The sequence below is a fragment of the Amblyomma americanum genome, chromosome 7 (assembly GCF_052857255.1).
Source record: "Amblyomma americanum isolate KBUSLIRL-KWMA chromosome 7, ASM5285725v1, whole genome shotgun sequence".
In the NCBI taxonomy this organism is placed as follows: Eukaryota; Metazoa; Arthropoda; class Arachnida; order Ixodida; family Ixodidae; genus Amblyomma; species Amblyomma americanum.
Genome location: NC_135503.1, coordinates 8,663,288 through 8,685,688, shown reverse-complemented (window position 1 = coordinate 8,685,688; position 22,401 = coordinate 8,663,288). Strand labels below are relative to the sequence as shown.

The 22,401-nt window shown below is 47.8% G+C and overlaps 1 protein-coding gene across 3 annotated transcripts in view; it reads right to left on the bottom strand.

Annotated features, from left to right (window-relative positions):
* The window catches only part of Itpr (Inositol 1,4,5,-trisphosphate receptor), a 92,443-nt gene that overhangs the window by 54,061 nt on the left and 15,981 nt on the right, over positions 1 to 22,401 (bottom strand). For all 3 annotated transcript variants that reach the window (XM_077630983.1, XM_077630984.1, XM_077630982.1), the window contains exons 12-14: positions 11,278 to 11,373; positions 9,416 to 9,571; positions 1,274 to 1,424 (exon numbers count right to left, since the gene is read on the bottom strand). In XM_077630983.1, coding sequence (XP_077487109.1) covers positions 1,274 to 1,424; positions 9,416 to 9,571; positions 11,278 to 11,373 — 403 coding nt within the window. The remainder of the gene's footprint in view (positions 1 to 1,273; positions 1,425 to 9,415; positions 9,572 to 11,277; positions 11,374 to 22,401) is intronic.

Sequence of the window (22,401 nt, the reverse complement as noted above, 5' to 3'; positions counted from 1 at the left end):
ATAAAAACACGATATATTGAAATGCCGAGCGCCAGGCCATACCCGCTCGCTGCCAACAGCCCCACGAAAAATATAGCGGCATGAACAGTTGGTAGCCAGGTGATCTGCACCCATTTTCACCTGTCACACCCATTGATAGAGCCCAGAAACCAGTGACAAGGTCGGCTGTACACTCCCAGCAGCCATACCGTGCTCACATCGGCTGTCATGGAAGTGGCAAAGATGGCGGCAGCTTTTCTTCTGATGTCCTACTTTTCACACAACACCACTGTCGCGCGTGGAAGCCACCCTGGCTGATGTTTGACCTGCCACCACCGCGTGCTCCAGTGCTGTGAAGGGAATCCGACCTAGTTGGCGTTTCGCGCTCGATTTTTTGTGGCTTCTGCAATCGCCACGAGTGGCTTTGAAACGGCGCTAAAACTTGGGAAGAGGTCTCTCCCAGTTTCCATCCAACTGACTTACTAAATTTCATTTCTCCTGTGTGAATTTTTGGCAAAACTTCACACTACAAATTTCAGCTACCATCGAACTATTTTACTATTTCTTTACTTGTTCAATATAATGAGGTTTGACTGCACTTAACTGCTGAGCATGCAGGTTTCCAGCACCTGTAGTGCCAGTTCAGAGCCTGTGCTGCACCCGAGTCAGAACTACAATTTGTGGATTGTGGGGTTTAATGTCCCAAAGCGACTCAGGCTAGGACACAAAAGTGGAGGGCTCTGGATTAATTCGACAGCCTGGTGTTCTTCACTTTGCGCACAATGCTTAAGAAACCGAGAACAAGGCAGCCAATGCAAGAACCGCCATAATTTTGGTAATCTAAGTGAGCTAATTTGCTTAGCTCAACACAGAGAAGCACTTTAAGACTGACTCTGTAGATATAGGAAGATGTCATTACTAATACAGTTACCAGACAGAATTTCATGCTTCCAACGCCCACTAAAATAAGACCTTTCTAAAAAATGGCATTATTTTAATGTGTTTTTTGTCTCCCGATTCCAAAATATCTGATTTCCCCTCAAGCACAGTAAAGTCACCAAGAATTCAAAACAACTATATTTCAGTCAAGTCAATGTGAAACACATGTAATCAAGCATCATTTCGCAGTAAGCAACCTTACACAGCTTTTAAAATGAAACAAAGAAATCACAACACAGCTTAATTGTGTGAGCAAAGCTTGTCCATCTTCTCATGGCTGTTCAGAGACCACATTAGTGCCCGACTGCCTTTGAAACTCAAGCTCTCATGTGCATGATGGGGGGTCAGGACGAACCTCAAAAGTGAGCTTGTTCTGCTCCCGGTCTGCAAAAGACCAGACGTGTCCGACTACATTGCAGAGGTAGTCCTCGACAAAGGTGATGGTTGGCTTGAACTTCCGCTGCACTGCCTCCTTGCCCAAGTCAGGATGGCGATTCGCATCGTAGCTGCGTGACAGCCACTCTGATAAGACGGCTCTTTCGCAAACACTCTCAACAGAAGTGCACGATGAACACAGGCAGTTGTCAACAGTATCCAGCATAAAAGTGAGCAAAAAAGAAAGGTGCACATCTGAGCCAGGCAGCACTCAGACCACGAGCACAGCAGTACAATTTCATGGCATTATCAATCCAGGTATGACAAAAATTACGAAAACAATATTTTGTTGCTTCAAAAAATTATTTGCATTAACAATAAAATGTTTGAAATCACAATCCTGAATCCATTTTTAGAGGTTCTTAAGAATTCAGGTGCCAAGCTTTAAAAAAAATTACCTATATGCTCCCTTCAAATAACCTTTGCATGAAACTAAGAAGCAATACCGTTTTCACCTGGTTTCTTTGCAGCATGACCTTAACTCTCTTTCTTCACTGAAATCTGTATTCAACCAAGACCTTTGTCTAAAACAAGAACCCAGCCACTGCCTTCACGTCAGGCAAGTACTGAACATATTTTCATATTCATATTTCATATTTGCAGTCAACAACTAAAATGTGCAAAATAAAATGAGCTACAATTTTCTTTTATTCATACCTAATACTAAGTTTCACCATTGCCAATATGGGGTGGTTTTCTGGGACAAGCAAATCATCATAGAAACTGTTATTTAAAGATAGTACATTGCAAACCTTATTTAGTGTGTTCCCTATCAGGTAACTAATTACTGAATTTGTAATATAAAACATTCACTAGTACTAATTCTTGCCAGTGTACATATTGTGGAATATATGGGTACTTAATTTCACCCACAAGCTTCAGTAGCAAGGACCATAAAAATTGCCCATATGACCAGCAGGATCAAGGGAAAGAACACATATCATAGACCATGTCTCTCTACCATCTCCCTAAAAGCTGAGCTCCATGTATACGAAACAGCGGCAAGCAACAAGTAATGCCACCGCGCAAATCGTTTTGCACATATTGCGTGCCTCGCTGCTCTGTTCTGTGTCCATAGAAAATTTCGCTTGTTGTCTGGAGTGCACGCATGATTAGCCAATCACAGCCCACTGTACATGCATCTGGGCTTTCGGTTTATATGCCCCTCCCCATCTTCGCCTCAGCAAGCATACCGGCATGGTCACTGCCGCTGCCACTGCACCGCCACCATAGAAAAATATTTCATTTGACGTAGCTGCAAAGCAGAGCAGCAAAATTTTTAAAAAGTATAATCTGCTTGTCGGTAACGGACGGCTAAAAACTCTTAGAGCAGGCTACAGGCGGGCGCACCGCAGGACGAGATGCATGTCGGGCCAGGTACGGGCACTCGATCCCCAGTGCCGCTGCACTTGAGCGGAGCAGTGTGTACAGAATCACTCACAGTGCAAATGTTCACTTGCATAGTTCGCTCGCACACAAGCAGATCAAGGTGTTAGACTATGAGAGTGTTTACTAAGCTGGCGTGCCCAGGCACTGAACGAACGAAAGCATATCTCTGCTGGTGCATGTCGCATATCTTTGCCTGTCACCACCACTTGCATGAGGCTTCCCCACTAAGCGACAAGCGAAACAGCGAATGGCAGCGGTTCTCGCCACATCACCTTGTCTCCCAGCGCTTTCCTTTTTTACGCACATGGAACCCATTCTTAATGCGTCAGCTACATGAAAAATAATTGCTTTTCATGCAAGGCAGCAGAGGGTAGAACCATTTCTTAAGGCAAGAGGGAATACCATTCTCAAAGTACATTGCAAACCTTATTTAGCATGTTCCCTATCCGGTGACTCATTATTTAATTTGTAATATAAAACATTCACGAGTATAGATTCTTGTCAGTGTGCATATTGCCAGGTGGCGTTCGTGGCGCTCGGAAAGAAGACGACGCTCGTGGTGCTCTCGTTTTGAAAGACGTTGAAGTTCGCCGTCTCGCCAACTGAAGGACGTGCTGCCGAGCCCTGCCTTCTAACAGGTCCTCTCTTGTCACCAACACCGTGACAAATCTGGTGGAGGTCGGATCGATCTCATGTCCCGTACCCCAACCGTTAGTCGGAGCTCCAGTCCAATTCCCGTCACGACGCCTGTTCACCGTACTCGCCGCCGGATTCGAGGCTTACCCCCCGAGCCTGTTCCATCCGGTATGTCCACGGAGCAACCTGCCTTGAGCATCCCAATGCCTGGGGCGTCGACACCCTACTTCACGCTCCAGAACCCCCGCATCCCGAAGTCCTTCCACGGCGACATCTTTGAAGACGTGGAAGACTGGTTGCAGCACTACGAGCGCGTTGTTGCATTCAACCAGTGGGATGACGCCGCCCAGCTCCGGAACGTCTACTTTAGCCTGGAGGACGGCGCTCGGATTTGGTTCGAGAACCGCGAAGATCAGCTGGTCTCTTGGAGTGAGTTCCGGCGTCGGCTCCTAGACACATACGGCAGCTCGGATCGTCGCGAACGGGCAGAACGCGCTCTGCAATCTCGCGTTCAGCTGCCCAATGAAAATGTTGCAGCGTATGTCGAGGACATGACGCGCCTTTTCAGACGCGCGGACCCTGCAATGCCCGAGGACAAAAAACTGCGCCATCTCATGCGTGGCGTCAAGGAGCAACTTTTTGCCGGCCTTGTCCGCAGCCCTCCGAAGACTGTCGCCGAGTTCCTCACTGAGTCTTCCACGATCGAGAGGGTTCTTCAGCAAAGAGCATCCGCGTACGATCGACCCGTATCCGCCGCCTCCGTTTCCAGCGAGTTACCGTTCCACGGCACCGATGCCTCCCGGATACGCGATCTCATACGGTCGATTGTGCACGAAGAAATCCGGCAGCTGTACGGGGCCCCTACCACAGCTCAAAGCTCCATGGCGACCTTTGTCCGCGAGGAGGTGCAGCAAGTGCTCCGGCCGTCCTTACCTGCCGGTGAGGCTCGTCCATCCCCTCCTCCTTTCGCGCCTGACCGTCGTCTCACCTACGCCGAAGCCCTGCAGTCCCCTGCTCCAGCACCGGCGTCCTTCGTTCCGGCTCCTGCTGAAGTGCCGGGGCCGCCTGCACCCGTGCTGCAGTACGTGGAAGCTCCCCGACCGTCCGCGCGCAAAGCCGACGTGTGGCGCACATCCGACAGACGCCCCCTATGCTTTCACTGCGGGGAACCAGGTCACCTGTATCGGCACTGCCCCTACCGCCGTCTGGGCCTCGAAGGGTTTCCCCCCGATTCTCCTCGACCCCGCTATGGCGAACGACCCAGGGCCGTCGCGGATTTTCTTGAAGACCAACGTTGGCAACAGTCTCGTCGCCAGCGGGCTCGATCCCCATCGCCCGGGAGTCGTCCTTCACCTTCTACCGCGAGTTTTTCCCGGGCGGCGCAAGGCCGGTCGCCCAGCCCACGGCGGGAAAACTGCAACCAGCGACCTTAGGGGGTGGGCTCGCTGGACGTCGTTCTGAGGGGGACCCCCCATCGCCGCGGGCACGACATGCCGACGCCTCGCGGGTTCCGAAGTCCGCGGTCACCATTCACTCCGACACAGCGACACTCCCTCGACATAACGACGCTTCGACGGTTCCGAGGTCCGCAGTACCCGTTCGCTTCGACACATCGACACTGACACATGACGGCGCCTCACCGATTCAGACGCCCGCATTCTCCGATACTTCCGACGCACTGACCCCATTAGAAAGCACACGCCACGCCGACGAACTACCGGTGGCACAGCCTGCAGACAACGACGCCTGTGCCCGATCATCCTCTCCGGAGCCTGCATCTCGTGAGCGGCTTTCCTTAGACATACCTGTGATGCTGGATGGTCGCCACGTTCGAGCGTTATTAGATACTGGTGCTGATTATTCGATTTTAAGCAGCCAGCTCGCCGCCGTCCTCAAAAAGGTTCTCACGCCATGGGCTGGCACACACGTTCGCACTGCGGGCGGTCATTTGATTGCACCTCTCGGCATGTGCACCGCCCGAGTTCAAATCCGGGAGTCCACATTTGTCGTCTGCTGTCTTGTTCTGAATAACTGTTCGCGCGACCTCATCTTAGGTGTCGACTTTCTGCGTGAATATGGGGCGATTATTGACCTACGCGATAACAAGGTCACGTTTTCAACTGAGAGTGCTGCCGCCCTCCCCAACGCGCCGCGACCAAGCCAGACACTTCGAGTTTCTACGGACACAGTCACCCTGCCGCCTCGAACCAGCGCCTTCATTACGGTTGAGTGCGAATCATTTCAAGACGGTGACGCCATCGCCGAAACCAACCTGTCATTACTGTTGACGCAAGGCGTGTGCGTGGCCCGCAGTCTGATCCATCTTCACAGTGGCCAGTCACAGGTACTTGCTACCAATTTTTCACACGAGCATCGGCATCTTTTTCGCGGCACTTCCGTAGCCTTTATCGAACGCATCTCCGATGTTTCCGAGTGCTTCTCCTCAGAACAAGTGCAGCCTCCTTTTCCCCTCGAGAGCCTCGATGTCAACTCCGCGCTGTCAACCAGCCAACGGGAGCAGCTGTGTGCACTATTGCTCGAATTCAGACAGTGTTTCGCCTCCTCGTCGAAAGTGCGTCAAACTACCATAGCCAAGCACCACATCGTGACGTACGATGACGTACACCCGATCCGTCAACACCCCTATCGGGTATCGTCTACAGAGCGCGAAGTCATTAAGTCCCAAGTTAAGGAGATGCTCGAAGATGACGTTATTCAGCCTTCCAACAGCCCATGGTCCTCGCCGGTCGTCCTCGTTAAAAAGAAAGACGGCACCCTCCGTTTCTGCGTCGATTACCGGAAGCTGAATGCAGTCACGAAGAAGGACGTTTACCCATTGCCACGTATTGACGACTCTCTCGACCGCCTTCGGCGCGCTCGTTATTTTTCGTCCATCGACCTAAAAAGTGGCTACTGGCAAATTGAGGTCGATGAGCGGGATCGTGAGAAAACGGCCTTTGTCACTCCCGACGGCCTTTATGAATTTAAAGTTCTACCTTTCGGTCTTTGTTCTGCGCCTGCCACATTTCAGCGGATGATGGACACTGTCCTTTCTGGTCTTAAATGGCAGTGTTGCCTAGTCTATCTCGACGACGTGGTGGTTTTCGCCGACTCATTTAGTCAACACCTTGATCGCCTGCGGACGGTCCTCGAAGCCCTTCGTTCAGCTAACCTGACATTGAAGCCCCAAAAATGCCACTTCGGTTACCAGGAGCTGAAATTTCTCGGCCATGTCGTCAGCGCCGCCGGCGTGAAGCCCGACCCCGACAAGCTGGCCGCGGTTGCGGAATTTCCACTGCCACGTGACAAGAAAGCTGTTCGGCGCTTCCTAGGGCTCTGCAGTTACTATCGGCGTTTTATCGAAAATTTCGCTGACCTCGCAGAACCGCTGACTCGCCTCACCCGTGACACCACACCTTTTGTTTGGTCCCACGAGCAAGAAATGGCTTTCGCCGAGCTCCGCCTGCGACTTCAAACGCCGCCCGTTCTTGCCCATTTTGATGAGCGAGGTGACACTGAGATACACACCGACGCCAGCAACATCGGCCTCGGCGCGGTTCTCGTGCAACGCCAGGATGGCGTTGAACGAGTCATCGCTTATGCAAGCCGCGCTCTGTCACGCGCAGAGATGAACTATTCGACGACAGAAAAAGAATGCCTCGCCATTATTTGGGCTGCTGCGAAATTTCGCCCCTATCTTTATGGACGCCCTTTCAAAGTGGTCACTGACCACCACTCCTTGTGTTGGTTGACCAACCTGCGTGACCCGTCTGGACGCCTGGCGCGATGGAGCCTTCGCCTGCAGGAGTTTGACCTCACCATTGTTTATAAGTCCGGACATAAGCATGAAGACGCCGACACCCTCTCTCGTGCGCCTGTCGAACTCGCAACCCCCGACACGGACGACGACATCAGTTTCCTTGGGGCTATCAATTCTTCTGATTTCTCAACCCAACAACGCGCCGATCCAGTGCTACGACCCCTCATCGATTATTTGGAAGGCCAGCCAGCCACCGTTCCTAAATGTTTTTCTCGACACCTGTCGTCGTTTTCCCTGCAACGAGGCGTGCTCTATAAGAAGAACCCTGGTTCCAGTTCGCGCGCGTATCTCCTCGTCGTGCCGACAACACTTCAGGAGGAAATACTTTTTGCGTGCCATGACGAACCAACCTCTGGCCATTTAGGATACTCTCGCACGCTTTCCAGAATCCGCCAGCTGTTCTACTGGCCCAAACTCGCCACTGTTGTCAAACGCTATGTGCAGAGCTGTCGGCAATGTCAGCGCCGTAAGGCCCCGACCGCCAAGCCTCCGGGACTCCTCCAACCTATTGCACCACCACGCGCCCCATTCGATCAGGTCGGCATTGACCTTCTCGGTCCGTTCCCTTTGTCCTCGGGTGGCAACCGGTACATCATCATTGCCACAGACTACCTCACTCGATACGCCGAGGCCAAAGCCTTACCCCGTGGCACAGCGTCCGAGGTTGCGGATTTCTTCGTGCATCAGATCGTACTTCGGCACGGCGCCCCGACCTACGTCATTACCGACCGAGGAACCTCATTTACTTCCCAGATGATGGCCGAAATTTTTCAGCTAAGCGGGACGACCCACCGGAAAACTACTGCTTACCACCCGCAGGCAAATGGGCTGACAGAGCGGCTTAATAAGACTATGGCGGACATGCTGGCGATGTACGTCGATGTACAACACAGGAATTGGGATACGATCATACCGTACGTGACATACGCCTACAACACAGCAGTTCAAGAGACGACCCGTTTCACACCGTTCCGCCTCCTCTACGGCAGGGAGGTTCAGACGATGCTCGACGCAATGCTCCCTTGCGCAACCGATGACCATCTTTCTGCTGACGCTGAGGAGTTTACCCACGAAGCCGAGCAGGCTCGTCAGCTAGCCCGTATTCACATCACCCAGCAACAAGACAAAGACTCGCGGCGATACAACCTCCGGCACAGACAAGTCTCCTACCATCCCGGCGACCAGGTTTGGGTATGGATACCTGTTCGACGACGCGGCTTGTCCGAAAAACTCATTTGCCGCTATTTCGGTCCCTACAAAGTCTTGCGGCGCGTCAGCGACGTTAATTACGAGGTAGAACCGGACGCTGAACTTTCCCAGCAGAGAACCCGTCGAAAGCCCCGTCCAGAGATCGTCCATGTTTTGCGCCTGAAGCCGTATTTGGCACGGGGACCCACCCAGAATCTTCGTGCCTCTCTTGTGTGATTAATTGTGCTTGTGTGTGCTTGTGTGTGTGCTTGTGTTCGCGCGCTCTTCTGCGCGTGTTTTTTTTTTTTTTTTTAAGAGGGGAGGAATGCCAGGTGGCGTTCGTGGCGCTCGGAAAGAAGACGACGCTCGTGGTGCTCTCGTTTTGAAAGACGTTGAAGTTCGCCGTCTCGCCAACTGAAGGACGTGCTGCCGAGCCCTGCCTTCTAACAGGTCCTCTCTTGTCACCAACACCGTGACAATATTGTGGAATATATGGGTACTTTATTTCACCCACAAGCCTCAGTAGGTATACAAGGACCATAAAATTACACATATGACCAGTAAGAGCAAGGGAAAGGATACATATCATGGACCATGTCTCTCTCTACCAGCTTCCTAAAGGCTGAGCTCCATGTACACGAAACTGCGGCAAGCAACAAGTATAGATATACAAGTATAGAGTACAGATTCTTGCCAGTGTGCATATTGTGGAATATATGGGTACTTTATTTCACCCACAAGCCTCAGTTGGTCTTGAAGCGAAGTTTTTCTCTGGCCTAGGATTACCTGTCATCTCCCAACAGATCCACCCGGCCTCCTGCCCCAGACTGGAGTGCTCATAGCATAGTACTACTTCATTTGTGTCACCAGCATTTCTTTTCTATGCTTTTAACTCAAAACAGTGCAAACGGTCCATGAAAGCTGCATGAATCAGAGGCACATAAGCAAGGTCTGGGGAACTATAGTTTCCTAGGGGCAGACATTAGAGACGCAAGATCAAGATACTGAAGTTGGCATAGCACGACTCACTCTTGAATGGAAAGTTGTTCAGGAATGTCCGACCAGAGACGCGCATACTTGACCGGTGTGATCAGCTCCTGAGGATCCCTGTCCACGTGCATGTGCAGCATTAGGCGGCAAAATGCTGCCCTAAGCTCATACGGCAGGTTCTCGTCTGCCATGCATCTGCAAGAATCATCAACAACATTAATGTGAATCAAAACAGCACAAGAAGCGTAGAGTAACAAGAGAGAGAAAGGAGTGCACACAGTATCGCAAGGCACAAATCTGCACTGTTCTAAGCTCATTCTTTCTGTTATTTAGCTGTTTCCGCAACACAAAGTGCACGCTACTGCAAAAAAGATTTCGCTCAGGCTATATACACTGACCATGGAACTCCCCGGCACATTTTGAAAGCTGTCGGTGCATGTGCAGCAAACTGAGAAAACAAGCAGCGGGAGTGGGTAAAGGCACTAGAGGAGGCAGAAAGAGTGCAGGCCGGAGATGAAGCAGCTGTAGGTGACGCCACACTTCACATCAGCAAGTAGCTTTGGTCTAAGCTAAAGCTTTGCATCTTTCAACAGTACCTGCCTAGCCGCAGGACTCATAGAGGGGAAATATGCCACACCACTGCATGTACCCGTCATTTATAGGGCATAATATGTACCATATTTAAAAAAACATAACAAGAGTTTTACTCCTCAGATCAACTTAAGCTGCAATTATATCACGATATATTCGTGTCAAGATACGGATATAGCACTAATTTTTTTCCACAGCTCTTTTAGAGAGCTAGAGCAAACCTCATTACCAGGCTTGCAAGCTGCTAACAAAGCCAATTTGCAATGACCTTGGGGTAACGGAGGGATTGAGAACAAAAAGGCCTTTCTAAGAGGTGAGTGGAGCTGAGGAAGGAAAGAACAGCGAATGGGAGCAGGATTGTGCAGAATGAAACACGTGTAGCGACGGCAAGGCAGTGACGGTGGCTGTCGCTCCATGAATAACACGTCGCAGGCCTTGATGCGCTTGATAGTGTCGTGTGCGTTTCTTAAGTGTTGCCTCTCAAAAAATACCAATGTTTTCATTGCTTCCATATTTTTGCGTGCCGTTTCCCAATTTTTGAGCCCTCAGCTATAGTTGGCCTGAATAGTATGAGATCGCGCTACTAGAGTAATATTTTTGTTCTTCATTTCCCGAGTTCTCAAACTCCTTCGTGTTACATTCGTGGTCGCCTTATAGTATATGTGTAAGTACAGTACTAAGATAATGCAGTGATGTTTCAGTGCAGTAATTATTAATGTAATTAGAGAAGGGGGTTTGAGATAGAGAGCTGATTGGCTTGAGCATAACTAGCACACAGGAAATACAAAAGAGAAGAAAGACATGTTTTTTTCACCGGACATGACACTAGCCATCTACACTTAGTGCAGTGTCCTGTGAAAAGTTCATTTTGTGAGTTGAACGATATGATGGATTGATCTGCATCCTTAAGCGAGTAAATACGGTAATACCATATAAAACAGCCAAACTATGTGGTTGCACAAAATAAAAAAAGGACACAAGCACACAAGGGAGTTCAAATTCTCCACTAGGGTACTGCTTGCTAGATCAGCCCGTTTTCTGCATCCAAACAAACGGTAGAAGTGCAGTTGTGCCCTTGACTTCCCTTAGTGTAAAAGCCAACTTAGTTTAAAATGCTAAAGCAATTGCCTTCAGTGTATACTACCAAAATATAGGTACCAAAATATAGATAGTCAGGCCCACTCAAAATCACTGCAGAAATGCTACAAAAAAAGAATAGCTTGTGAATCAGTTAAAGAGGCTGCTCATTTTCGCCAGAGTTGCACTGTTTCTGCAATCCAAACAAAAGGTCTCTACACAGGCATTCTCACTTGTGGATCAGCTCAATGTCCAGGTGAGGCGACAGGCTGTTTATGGCCAAGTACTGCCTGTCCAAGCACATGCCCGAGAAGAGGTCAAGTTGGTGTCTGCAGAAAAAAGAAGACAATGAAATTATCTGTTAGCTGCACCAGAAGTTCCTTGTCTCAAGAAGTCTACGCTCACATAAAAAGGATGGCTACAAGTCTATCCCAAAGCTTTCGGTGAAAAGCATGCAATCAGCAAGGCAGGGGTACCACCCTATCAGGGAGTGTTGCTACTCGACTTAAAGTACCATAACTGCCCCCATATGGGCAAAAGCACCTGTATCCGAATGAGTCACCACACAGAACCTGTTTTGCTATTAACAAACGGCATTATTGTTTACAAGCATAACAAATGCCACTTCCTCTTTGCTCACATAGGCCTGAACTATGGAGTTAAGCTTACTCCATGGTCTGCTCGCTATCATGGTATGGGACTGCAGCTTGCAAAGTAGCCGCTGAGTTGTGATGAGAGCACATCTCTGCTGTGACGCAGCTGCCTGGTTTTTGCTCCACAACTAAAAAAGAATATATTAAAAATCTGATATCTAATCTTCTATTTGCAGTACAATGTCAAGAATTCTGCAACAGCTATAGGTGTGAACTTATAATGCATGTCAGCAGCCTCTTGTTACTCCTAGACTACATCAACGGACGGATGGGTGCATTGTTTCAATAGAACTGATATGAAACCAGGCACACATAATTGCAAGGAAGAAGAGCATCCCAGCACAAGATTTCCGGGAAAGTAATGGGTGGGCCACACGATTCATGAGGCGACTCAAGCTATGAGGGACGCCGCAGTGGAGGGCTCCGGATAGTTTCAAGCACCTGGAATTCTTTAATATGCACTGGCATTGCACAGCACATGGGCCTCTAGCATTTTGCCTACATTGAAATGTGACCGCCACAGCCTGGATTGAACCCGCGTCTTTCGACCCTGCAGCGAAGCACCGTAACCACTGAGCCACTGCAACGGCCCTCATAAAAAGTGCCGTGTTCAATTTTTTTCAATTGAACCATTGTGTCGGCCATTTTATATCACATATATTAGTTTATGAACCTTTTATAATCAACACAAACAGAGGTAGCATTAAATGTTCTAAACTGTTTGCTCCACTTAAAGGTGTACTAAAGAGAATTGTGAGCTCATCTTTTTACCGCGGGAACTCGATCTACACACTCCGAGCATTCTTAGAAACATGGAATTATTCTCCTGTGCAGCCGATTTCCCTATTAAATCAGATTAGTGTCCCGGCTCCCACCTTTTGTTTTTGAACTGACCTTTATTTTTTGACCTGAAGGCACTCCACGCATTGGTTGACTCATCCTACTCTCACAGGCCAGTTAAAGAAAAAGTGGGAGCCCGGACGTTTAATCGGAATTAATATGAAAAATCGGCCACACAAGACAATAATTGAGGTTTCTAAGAATGCTCGGAACATGCAGATCAAGTTCTCGCGGTAAAAAGGCGAGCCCAGAATCCTCTGAAATGCACCTTAAGGAATATGACCAAGCTATCATGAAACTGAAACAGGCACCATATTTACTCGCATAATGCTCGCACCTTGCACTTGACTATCAAAAATTTGCAATTTTTTTTTTTCCTCGTACAAGGCGGCATTAGCGTGCTCTGATGCAGATCATGCTCTTGTGTCTCACACCACCGTGCTATTGGTGCCGCTTCGCCTTGGGGTGGTATGCAAGCTATACAGCTGCTTTCAAGCTAAAAGCTATCAAGTTTGCGTGAGAGCACAGTAGCCGCGCTTCCAGCAGATACTTTGGCATCAACGAGTTTTGAGTATGGTACTGAAGACGGTAGCATGACAAGCTCAAGACAACAAATCAGATGCGCTGTGTTTTCCGTGGCCCAAAGAGGGGAGAGTTTCCTGGTGTTAAAATGTTACTCCTAGACTACATCAATGGACGGATGGGTGCATTGTTTCAACAGAACTGATATGAAACCAGGCACGCATAATTGCAAGGAAGAAGAGCATCCCAGCACCACATTTCTGAGAAAGTAATGAGTGGGCCACACGATTCATCAGGCACAATGAACTGTCTCTCAGCACGCGAACGATGCTTTGCCAGTGGCTACCCATACCCAATGAAGACAAAGTCGTGGACTTTCATCGTTTCATAATAAGATGCAGACCAAGCGCCACTTAATTCTGATATGCCAAACAGCACAAGAGTGGAGCAGACAGGTATGCAGACTGTGCACATCAGGATGACAGGCGCCGAAAGGCAGTAATGCATGGTGATGCTAGGCGTGATGGCGGATGGGCAGAAGCTGCCACCTTATGTAATTTTTATGTGCAAGGCTCTACTGAAATGAAATATTCCCACCCCCGGTGTATGTGTGTGGGTGCAAGAAAAAGGTTGGATGACTCCGGAGCCTATGATCTACTGGACCAAGCCTGCGTGGGGATTGGACCTGGAGCACTTCTTTTTTCACCGCTCCTAGAAGGTGGCTGTTCACACGAAGTTGAGAGAACCAGGTGGCCTCGCGTCAATGCTACAGCCGCTGGATGCATCTTTGAACAAGCCATAGTAGATTAGGTTAGGTTAGGTTAGGTCAGGTCAATGCTACAGCCGCTGGATGCATCTTTGAACAAGCCATAGTAGATTAGGTTAAGTTAGGTTAGGTAAATGCTACAGCCACTGGATGCATCTTTGAACAAGTCATAGTTGATTAGGTTAGGTTAGGTTAGGTCAATGCTACAGCCACTGGATGCATCTCTGAACAAGCCATAGTAGGTTGGGCTGGGTTGGGTTGGGTTGGGTTGGGTTTGGGTTAGGGTCGGGTCGGGTCGGGTCGGGTCAGGCTAGGCTAGGCTAGGCTAGGCTAGGCTAGGCTAGGCTAGGCTAGGCTAGGTTAGGTTAGGTTAGGTTAGGTTAGGTTAGGTTAGGTTAGGTTAGGTTAGGCTAGGCTAGGCTAGGCTGGGCTAGGCTAGGCTAGGCTAGGCTAGGTTAGGTTGTTAGGTTAGGGTAGGTTAGGTTAGGTTAGGGTAGGCTAGGTTAGGTTAGATTAGGCTAGGTTAGGTTAGGTTAGGTTAGGTTAGGTTAGGTTAGGCTAGGCTAGGCTAGGCTAGATGCACAAAATCGATGGTCGAAGACCAACATGCTCTTATGCCGGGCAGCAAAATCAAGAGACCGTCTGTGAAGCTGCTGTGCAGCTGCATATCGGAGGCATGGGGCATGATTGCTACACATGTGGTCATGAGAAGCTTCAAGAAAATAGGAATTTCTAATGCCCTGGACGTGACTGAGCACCAGTTCGTGTGGGACGAGGATGAAGCATCAAAAGAAGCAGAGGAAGAAGCTGAAGGTGCCGATAGAGCAGCAACCAGCAATGGCAGTGTCGACAAGGACACGGAGTAGAACTGTGCGGACTACTGTCTATCCAGGATGCTATTACCACCAAATGCGACAAGTAGTGATGGTGAAGTTGCAGTGGCTAGCTTTGGCAAGCAAAGCCTAGCCAATTGGTTATAAAAACTGTCCCGCATTTTGTGAGGGCATGACTTTTTGAATCCGCTCTCAAAAAGTCATGCCCTCACAAAATGCGGGACAGTTTTTATAACCAATTGGCTAGGCTTTTTGCAGCCGGGTTCCCCCGTTCGCTCGTGACTGCGGTGGTTGAATGTCTCCTAAACAAGACAAAGAATGGTACTGGTAGAGCTAGGCCAGAGGTCCCTCGAGAAGAGGTAAGACCAGTGGTGGTGCCATACGTGCATCGTGTGGCCCATAATTTGAAAAAAGTGGCCAGCCGCCATGCTGTACGGCTCGCCTTTTCGGCACCGAGAAAGCTAGATGGCCTTTGCTCCCGTACTGATAAAGAGAACAGCAAGGAACGAGGCTGCGGAACAAAGCACAGGAGACCGTTCGTAAAATGTGCTGAAGGGGTGGTCTACGAAATCCCCCTGTCTTGCGGACACTCCTACATAGGCCAGACTGGCAGGTGCCTGAATGAGCGAACGAGGGAACATGAGAGAAACGTAGAGCAGAAAAAGGAAGGCACACATCTAACTAAGCACATTAGTAAGTGCCCGTCCCGCAATTGTGAGCCTTGCTTCACTGATGTGCGCCTTCTGGGCAAAAGCTGGAATACTAATGCTAGGGAGTTGATAGAAGCATTTTTTATCAAAAAGAAAGGCGACCTGTGCGTAAGTGACACATCGATAGTATTGTACGACTGTGAAAAGAAATTCCTGGAGCGCGCCTTATCAAGTCGTACTTGAGCTTAAGGTGACCCATCTGCACATGTGACGACAAGCTATTTAAGTACGTTTCACGCATGCAATAAAGTCAGTTGGAAGTTGGCGCTTCGTCCTGTCACCTACCCTATGTGTCTTGTCCTTTTTTGCGCCTAAAAACTATTTAATTAAGATGAGTGTGAGTCATCTTTTGACACACCTTGGGAACACCTCCCCTTCCACACTTTGGCTGGCTATTCCGTATTCCGCGTATTCCTCCGTTGCCACACGCAATACAAGCCTGGTGACCTTGTACGACTGTGGACGCCGATTCGACGATGCGGCCTCTGTGAAAAGCTTTTTGCACTCTCATTGTTTACACTGCCAGTGTTTATTTTGCATTGTCTTTGCTGCTGTTGACCTTACATTTTTTTTAAGCATCCGGCCAATGCTTCTTTGACAAAAGGAGTGCCGCGAAACTGTTGTACTACTTGTTTGTTCGAGTTCAAAACCGTTGGCGCACAGGAATATCCCTTTGTTATGCGAGATGCGATCAGCGTTAGCTGGAAGGATTGCAGCCAAGCGCAACTATTCTGACATTATTCTGCGTTGTTGTTTTTAGCGCCTTATCTTGAAGGTTCCTCTTCGATGACCACCGAGCCCGTTTGTTGCTATCGGCGTAGCCGAATTCTTCAGTTTATTTATGAGCGATAGTCACTTCAGTAACAAAATTACTGCTTAAATACTTCGTTTCATGTCTCCTTCATTGCTTATAATTTCACCACGGAACAAAACAGACTTGGGTAAAAGGGCGAGATGTGTGGTTTGCAAAAGCACTGAGATCGTCCTGTTGCTATTCATGTTGACTTTGAACGCGAATTTCGTCATTGCACAAGCGACTACCAACTGTTCTGGACAAAGTTGATAGTAGTGGTTTATTGTTAAAAATAATAAAAATTGCAATTTAATAGAAGATGGCCACTGCAGCCACGCGAACCGCATATGCTCTTTCTGAACACAAAAATGGCAGTGCACCTGAATTGTCATGACGTCAGGCGTTTGAAAGTGATAATTCCACACCTACTATGGTTTCCGAAAAAGTCTCATTATGAGCTCTGCTTTTTATGTTCTTTTATATAATTAATATATATTATATACTTTTATGTGTTATATATTTTATATATGTATTTATATAGCCCCCCTTCCGAGCGTTTTTCTCATCATCATCATCATCATCATTTATTAACCCTTAGGGGTCCCGTAGGGACATTACATAAGGGGGGGGGATACATAGTGTCCGACGGTCATACATATGAAAAGGCAAACAAAACTGAGATATCTGGGCAAAGTAAAAGAGAAACAAATTAATATAGTCAATCAAAGAAAATGTGAAGAAGCACACAGAAATACACACTACGGTAATAGAACGCGTCCAACAAAGTGTTTGGTCGTTTTACAGTGCATCGTAGCTGACACCGGGTATATGAAAGTTTTATTATTCTTGAAAATGTTCGATGAGTAGCTGCCTAAAGTTGGAAGGATTAGTCTCAACAACAATGTTTTCGGGTAGGTTATTCCAGAATTCAATCGCACAAGGAAGAAACGATTTGTTGAATGGATTGGTGGAGCCGTGCAAGCGTTGTATGCTAGAGGAATTAAATAAGTGGCGAGATGACTGTACCGGAGTGCGCAGGAGGTTTTCCCGAAGTGCTGGAAAGTTAAAGTACAGCTTGTGGAAGAGGCAGAGAATTGAAATTTTTCGGAAAAGCGCTAGTGATTTCAGACCGAGAGATGATTTCATGACAGTAACACTGAGCCGAGGTTTGTACTGCCTGGTGAGGGTTCCATATTGTTGAGCCGTATTCTAGTTTGCTGCGAATATATGTTACATATGCTAGTTCTCTGACAGCTGGGGAAGACAGAGCAAGTGATCTCCTGATGAATCCAAGTATCCTGGAAGCACTAGCGCATAATTTCGCTACGTGGTCTGCCCATGTTAGACTGGTCGTTATCTCTATGCCGAGGTACCTGTATGAATAAGTTTGAGACAAGGCTATGGAGTTCAAGGTGTATGGAAAATAGAGATTGGAGCATTTGCGTGAAATGTGCATGAATTTGCATTTTGAAACATTGAGCTGCATTACCCAGTCGGAGCACCACTCTTGGATTCTGCTGACATCTTCCTGTAATATTGTCTGATCACTGCTGTTGCAGATGCGGCGATAGATGACACAATCATCAGCGAAAAGACGGACGGTTGATGAGATACCAGAAGGTAGGTCATTGATAAATATTAAAAACAGTAACGGAGCAAGCACCGATCCCTGGGGGACCCCGGAGATTACTCTAATAGTTTCAGATGTATGACCGGCGATGACTGTGAACTGTTGGCAGTTAGTTAAGAAGCAGTGGATCCAGGATAAAGTAAGACGGTCGAGTGACAGACAGGAGAGTTTGGACATCAAAAAACGTTGGTGGGGGACACGATCGAAGGCTTTGGCAAAATCTAAGTAGATGATATCGGTTTGAAAAGAGGAATCTAAACTTAAGTGAAGATCAGTAGTGAGCTCGCAGAGTTGTGTTTCGCATGAAAAGCCTGCCCTGAAGCCATGCTGATTGGGAAACAAAAAGGAATTCTGATCGAGGTGAGATGCAATATGTGAGTATAGTATATGCTCGAAGAGTTTACACAAGATACATGTCAACGAAATCGGTCGGTAATTCGAAGGGTCAGTGCGATCTCCAGCTTTGAAAATTGGCACAACTCTGCTTATTTTCCAGTCCTCCGGAAGTTGGCTAGTTTCGAGAGATTGAGCGAAAATCAGTTGTAGGATTTGGCTTGTAACATATTTTGTTCCTTTGAGGATCTTGGCGGGGATGTTGTCTGGTCCAGGTTGTCAATGAGATTTGAGACAATGAGATTTGAGATTCCCTCCGATGTGATGACAATAGGTGGCATAGGTGCATAGTTAAGGTTAGGCAGGGCAAATCTGTTGCTTTCTGTAAGCTCATGGGTGAAAACGGAGGTGAAATACGTGTTCATTACGTCGGAGCGCTCGAGATCTGTAACATCGGAGCCATCACGCGCCATCAAAGAAATATTGTAGGAACTGTTTTTAGTAGGCATGAGTAGGTTCCAAAATTTTTTCGGGTTCACCCGTATTATGTCCATGAGGTCGTGACAGTAAAATTTTCTTTTCGAAGATCGTAATAGCTGTGTGTATTTGCGTAGGCAATCGATGTATTTCTGCCACCTCACAGCGCATCCTGATTTCTTGGCAATACGGAAAAAGCGTTTCTTCTTTCGGGACAATTTCCTCAGCGCATTTGGGTACCACGGTTTACTTGCGTCCCCTCGGATACAGATGAGTGGGACATAAGCTTCTACAAGAGATAGAAGTTTTTCTTTAAAAAGACACCAGTTTTCATTCACTGATTTCGTGTGTATGGAAATTCCAAAAGCGCGAAAGAAATCCTCGAGATGGGCGTTGATGCTCGCAAAGTCAGCCTTTGAATATTCTCGGATATATTTAATAGACAGCTGGCGGATAAGAGTTTCAATGGAAATGCTGAAAGATATGAGGCAGTGATCGCTTAATCCACTAGTACACGAAAGCGATTGGATCAACTCAGGTTTAGAAACGAGGACTAGGTCGAGAATGTTTAAACCTCGCGTTGCGACACACACTGCTTGAGAAAGGTTGAAGGTAAGGACTAGTTCTAAAAAGTGTTTGGATTGCCGAGAAGACGCAGTCAGGTTTTCCCAATCGATGTCAGGAAAATTGAAGTCCCCACACACTGTGAGGTTGGCGTGAGGGAATCGAGACTGCAAGTCCTCAAGTACAGAGTAAAGGTCATTAACAAACGAGGGATCGGTATCAGGGGCTCTGTAGCATGCAACTAGCACGTTGGTATAAGACAGAAAGAAGATTTTAATGCACAAAATTTCATAATGGCTGGTAATACTAACTAGGACGGAAGAAAGGCTTGGTTTCATTACAGCAAGGATGCCGCCTCCCCTGCGGTCTACTCTGTCTCGCCGGTACACGTGAAATGACTGATTGTCGTGAAGTAGTTCGAAATCCTGAATATCGGGTGTAAGCCAAGATTCAGTGAATAATGCGATGTCTGTGCTGTGGTCATCAAGAAGGGCTTCAACTGTTTCTTTTTTTGGCATGTAACTTCGAATATTTGTTAGCAAACCCAAGGTTTTATGATAGGCTGGAATAGGGCGTGGGCACTTGGAAGGACTCAAAAGATGAGATTGTGGATCCCGCGGTACTTGCAGTAGTCGCTATGGTTTCAGCTCGACTACGGAATCCGTATCTGCATGATAGACGAAATGCTTTTTGCCAATGAGTAGCTTATCAAAACGAATCTTGAACGATGCTTTGCTTTGCTGACCGTAAGAGTCTGATTGAAATGTGTGACTTTTGGAAGCGTAGTGCAGGAGGTGCGACTAGGTGTGGCGCATACTGAGGCGTATCAAATTGGGAGAATAAAGACGGTTGGGGAACGCTTGACACATGCGAAACCGGTTCAGGAGCAAAACTGGATGATTTTGCCAGCCAGGCCATGAATGTTTGACATCACGTTATTTACACCACAGAGATGTCTATTCTGGAGCAGGGGGCTCGGAAATCCGCGAGCTCCTTTCTGCAGATAAGGTGCAACCATGCTTACCCGCGTACAGTGGACAGCACCTGCACTGATAACGCGAACATTTTGGCAGAGATATGCCTGGTCGCGAGGAGAATTGGGGAAAAAGAGCAATGCTCGACCAAAGAGTCGTTAGAGAACCGATGTTTCGATGCCGATCGGACACAATCTGGTTTCACTAGCTTGGAGCCAAAGCCAAACATTGGCTTCGACCGGTTCTCATGACGTCGCAGTTGTAGTGCAGCGGGGGCTGAGCAGGAAAATGAAGGAGGTGGTCCTTTCTCCCCTTGATGTGGGCTGTTGCACTGGCATACATAGTTGTCCGCGAGTATAGCGTGAAATCGAAGGTGATCGGAAGTGTCTCAGTGAAAGGAGGTCAATCGCTATGTCATGACAATCAGTCTACGCCATTAGCCTTGTTTACATGAACACAATAGCGCCGGGTTGATTCGGGGGCCGGGTTGAGCGTGGTCAATCCAACTCAACCACTGCGTGTTTACATGAACTTAATTTTAGCGATTCAAGACCGGTTCAGCTGTAGCGACACCAAGCGTCGAGCAAGCAGTAGCAGCCTCCAAGATTGAGGCACGCCATCGCTGTATCGGAGGTGCGACGGCGCACGTGGAAAGCAAGTTCGCATTTATCCCCTTCCCTCTCAATAACCCTACTTTTCGACCCAACAGCGTTTACAAGCAGTGTCGAGTTGAGTCACCTACCCCTTGCGGCGAAATTGACTGGACCCAACTCGTCGACTCCCGACTCGCGTGCGTACCAGTACCAGTTTTCAAACAACCAGGCGTGTGGGTTCATGTAAGCGCCAGCCGCGAGGCCCTCCTATGAGGAATATTTGCAGCTTCATTCTTGACTTGTATCCAAACCTGGGCCACTGCGCCCTTGCGCTGGGCAAGGAACAATGCTGTTCTCCCTCACTGTCCTGAATAGGGAGCCCCCATCCTGTGTTTTGGCACTAACAATGCCTTATTGTGTGGCTGCCAGGAGGGGAAAGGGCACTTCTGGCTGTGGCCTTGCATTCCACTTCCTTTCCACATCAAGAGCTCGAGCAAAAAAAGAAAAATGCAGAAATCCTTTCCGAATACAGCCCAAGCAAGAAAAAACGAAAGAAAAAGCTCAGGTCCCTCCAAGTTCTGAGTAAAATCCTGCACACGAACAACCAAGAGGCTGGTAGTAGAGTGTAGTAGCGACAAAATCTTCTGGCGCCAGATGGAGCCACGTCACGCTAGTTAAATTTGCCATGAATTTCAAATCCCCACTGAAAATACATACGCAACTTTCAGAGCCTGTAAAACGCAAATACTACGCTCGATATGAAAATTTCAGCTTGACAATCAAGAAAGAAAAAGGGAGGAAATTTTGCGGATGAAATTCTGATATTTGGCTTAGTTTTTTCACGAGATGACATGAAAGACCGACATATCTAAAAGTGCAATTTTTCTGGATATTTACCTCTGATTTGTGAAAAAATGAAACTTAAAAAATAATATCTGTCTGCAAAATTTCCTACATTCATTAAAGAAGAAAACGCTGCCACAGACCTCATGAAAATCGAGCCATTTTTAGGTACGCTACAGCTTCTGAAAGTTCCCATATATTTCCTATGGACACTGTCACTGGTGAACCCTCTTAACCTCTCTTTTTCTATTTACTAAAAATTTCTAGAAATATGACAACAAAAGAAAATCCCAATTAGCAATCAGCAATTCAGTCCCTGTACACAATCTAATTTCACAACTGCATTTCATTCTGCACAGCTGAGAATCCTCTTTGTCTTCCAATTTTAAATCTCTCTAGAAATGCCTCATATGCGAGAAGGTCATTCGTAATCTGCCTAGCCTACCTGACCTAGACATGTTCACATTAACACAACAGTTTACCACTACCTTATCTGCCTCAACCAGAGCTTTCAACGACGATTCAATAATTTATTCTCCTCACTCCATGCAACATGCTGTTGCTTTCATTATCACAGACACGCATAACAGACGTGTTGTTTCATCTGTGATGATAAAATGCATACTGCCACAGTGTTAGCCATTTACTGGCGCCGCCACGCGGTGGGACAGCACCCGTTGGTGTTCTTTGTCTTCTCTGGCTTGTGCGTTCGTTCGCTGAGTGTGTCTGCCTGGCTAGTCCTGGTGTGCCCTTCTGCCCCTTCTGCCGGCTTTCGGTGACAATATGCTTCCTTTTGTGCTCTGTGCTTGTACATTGTTCTTTGCTG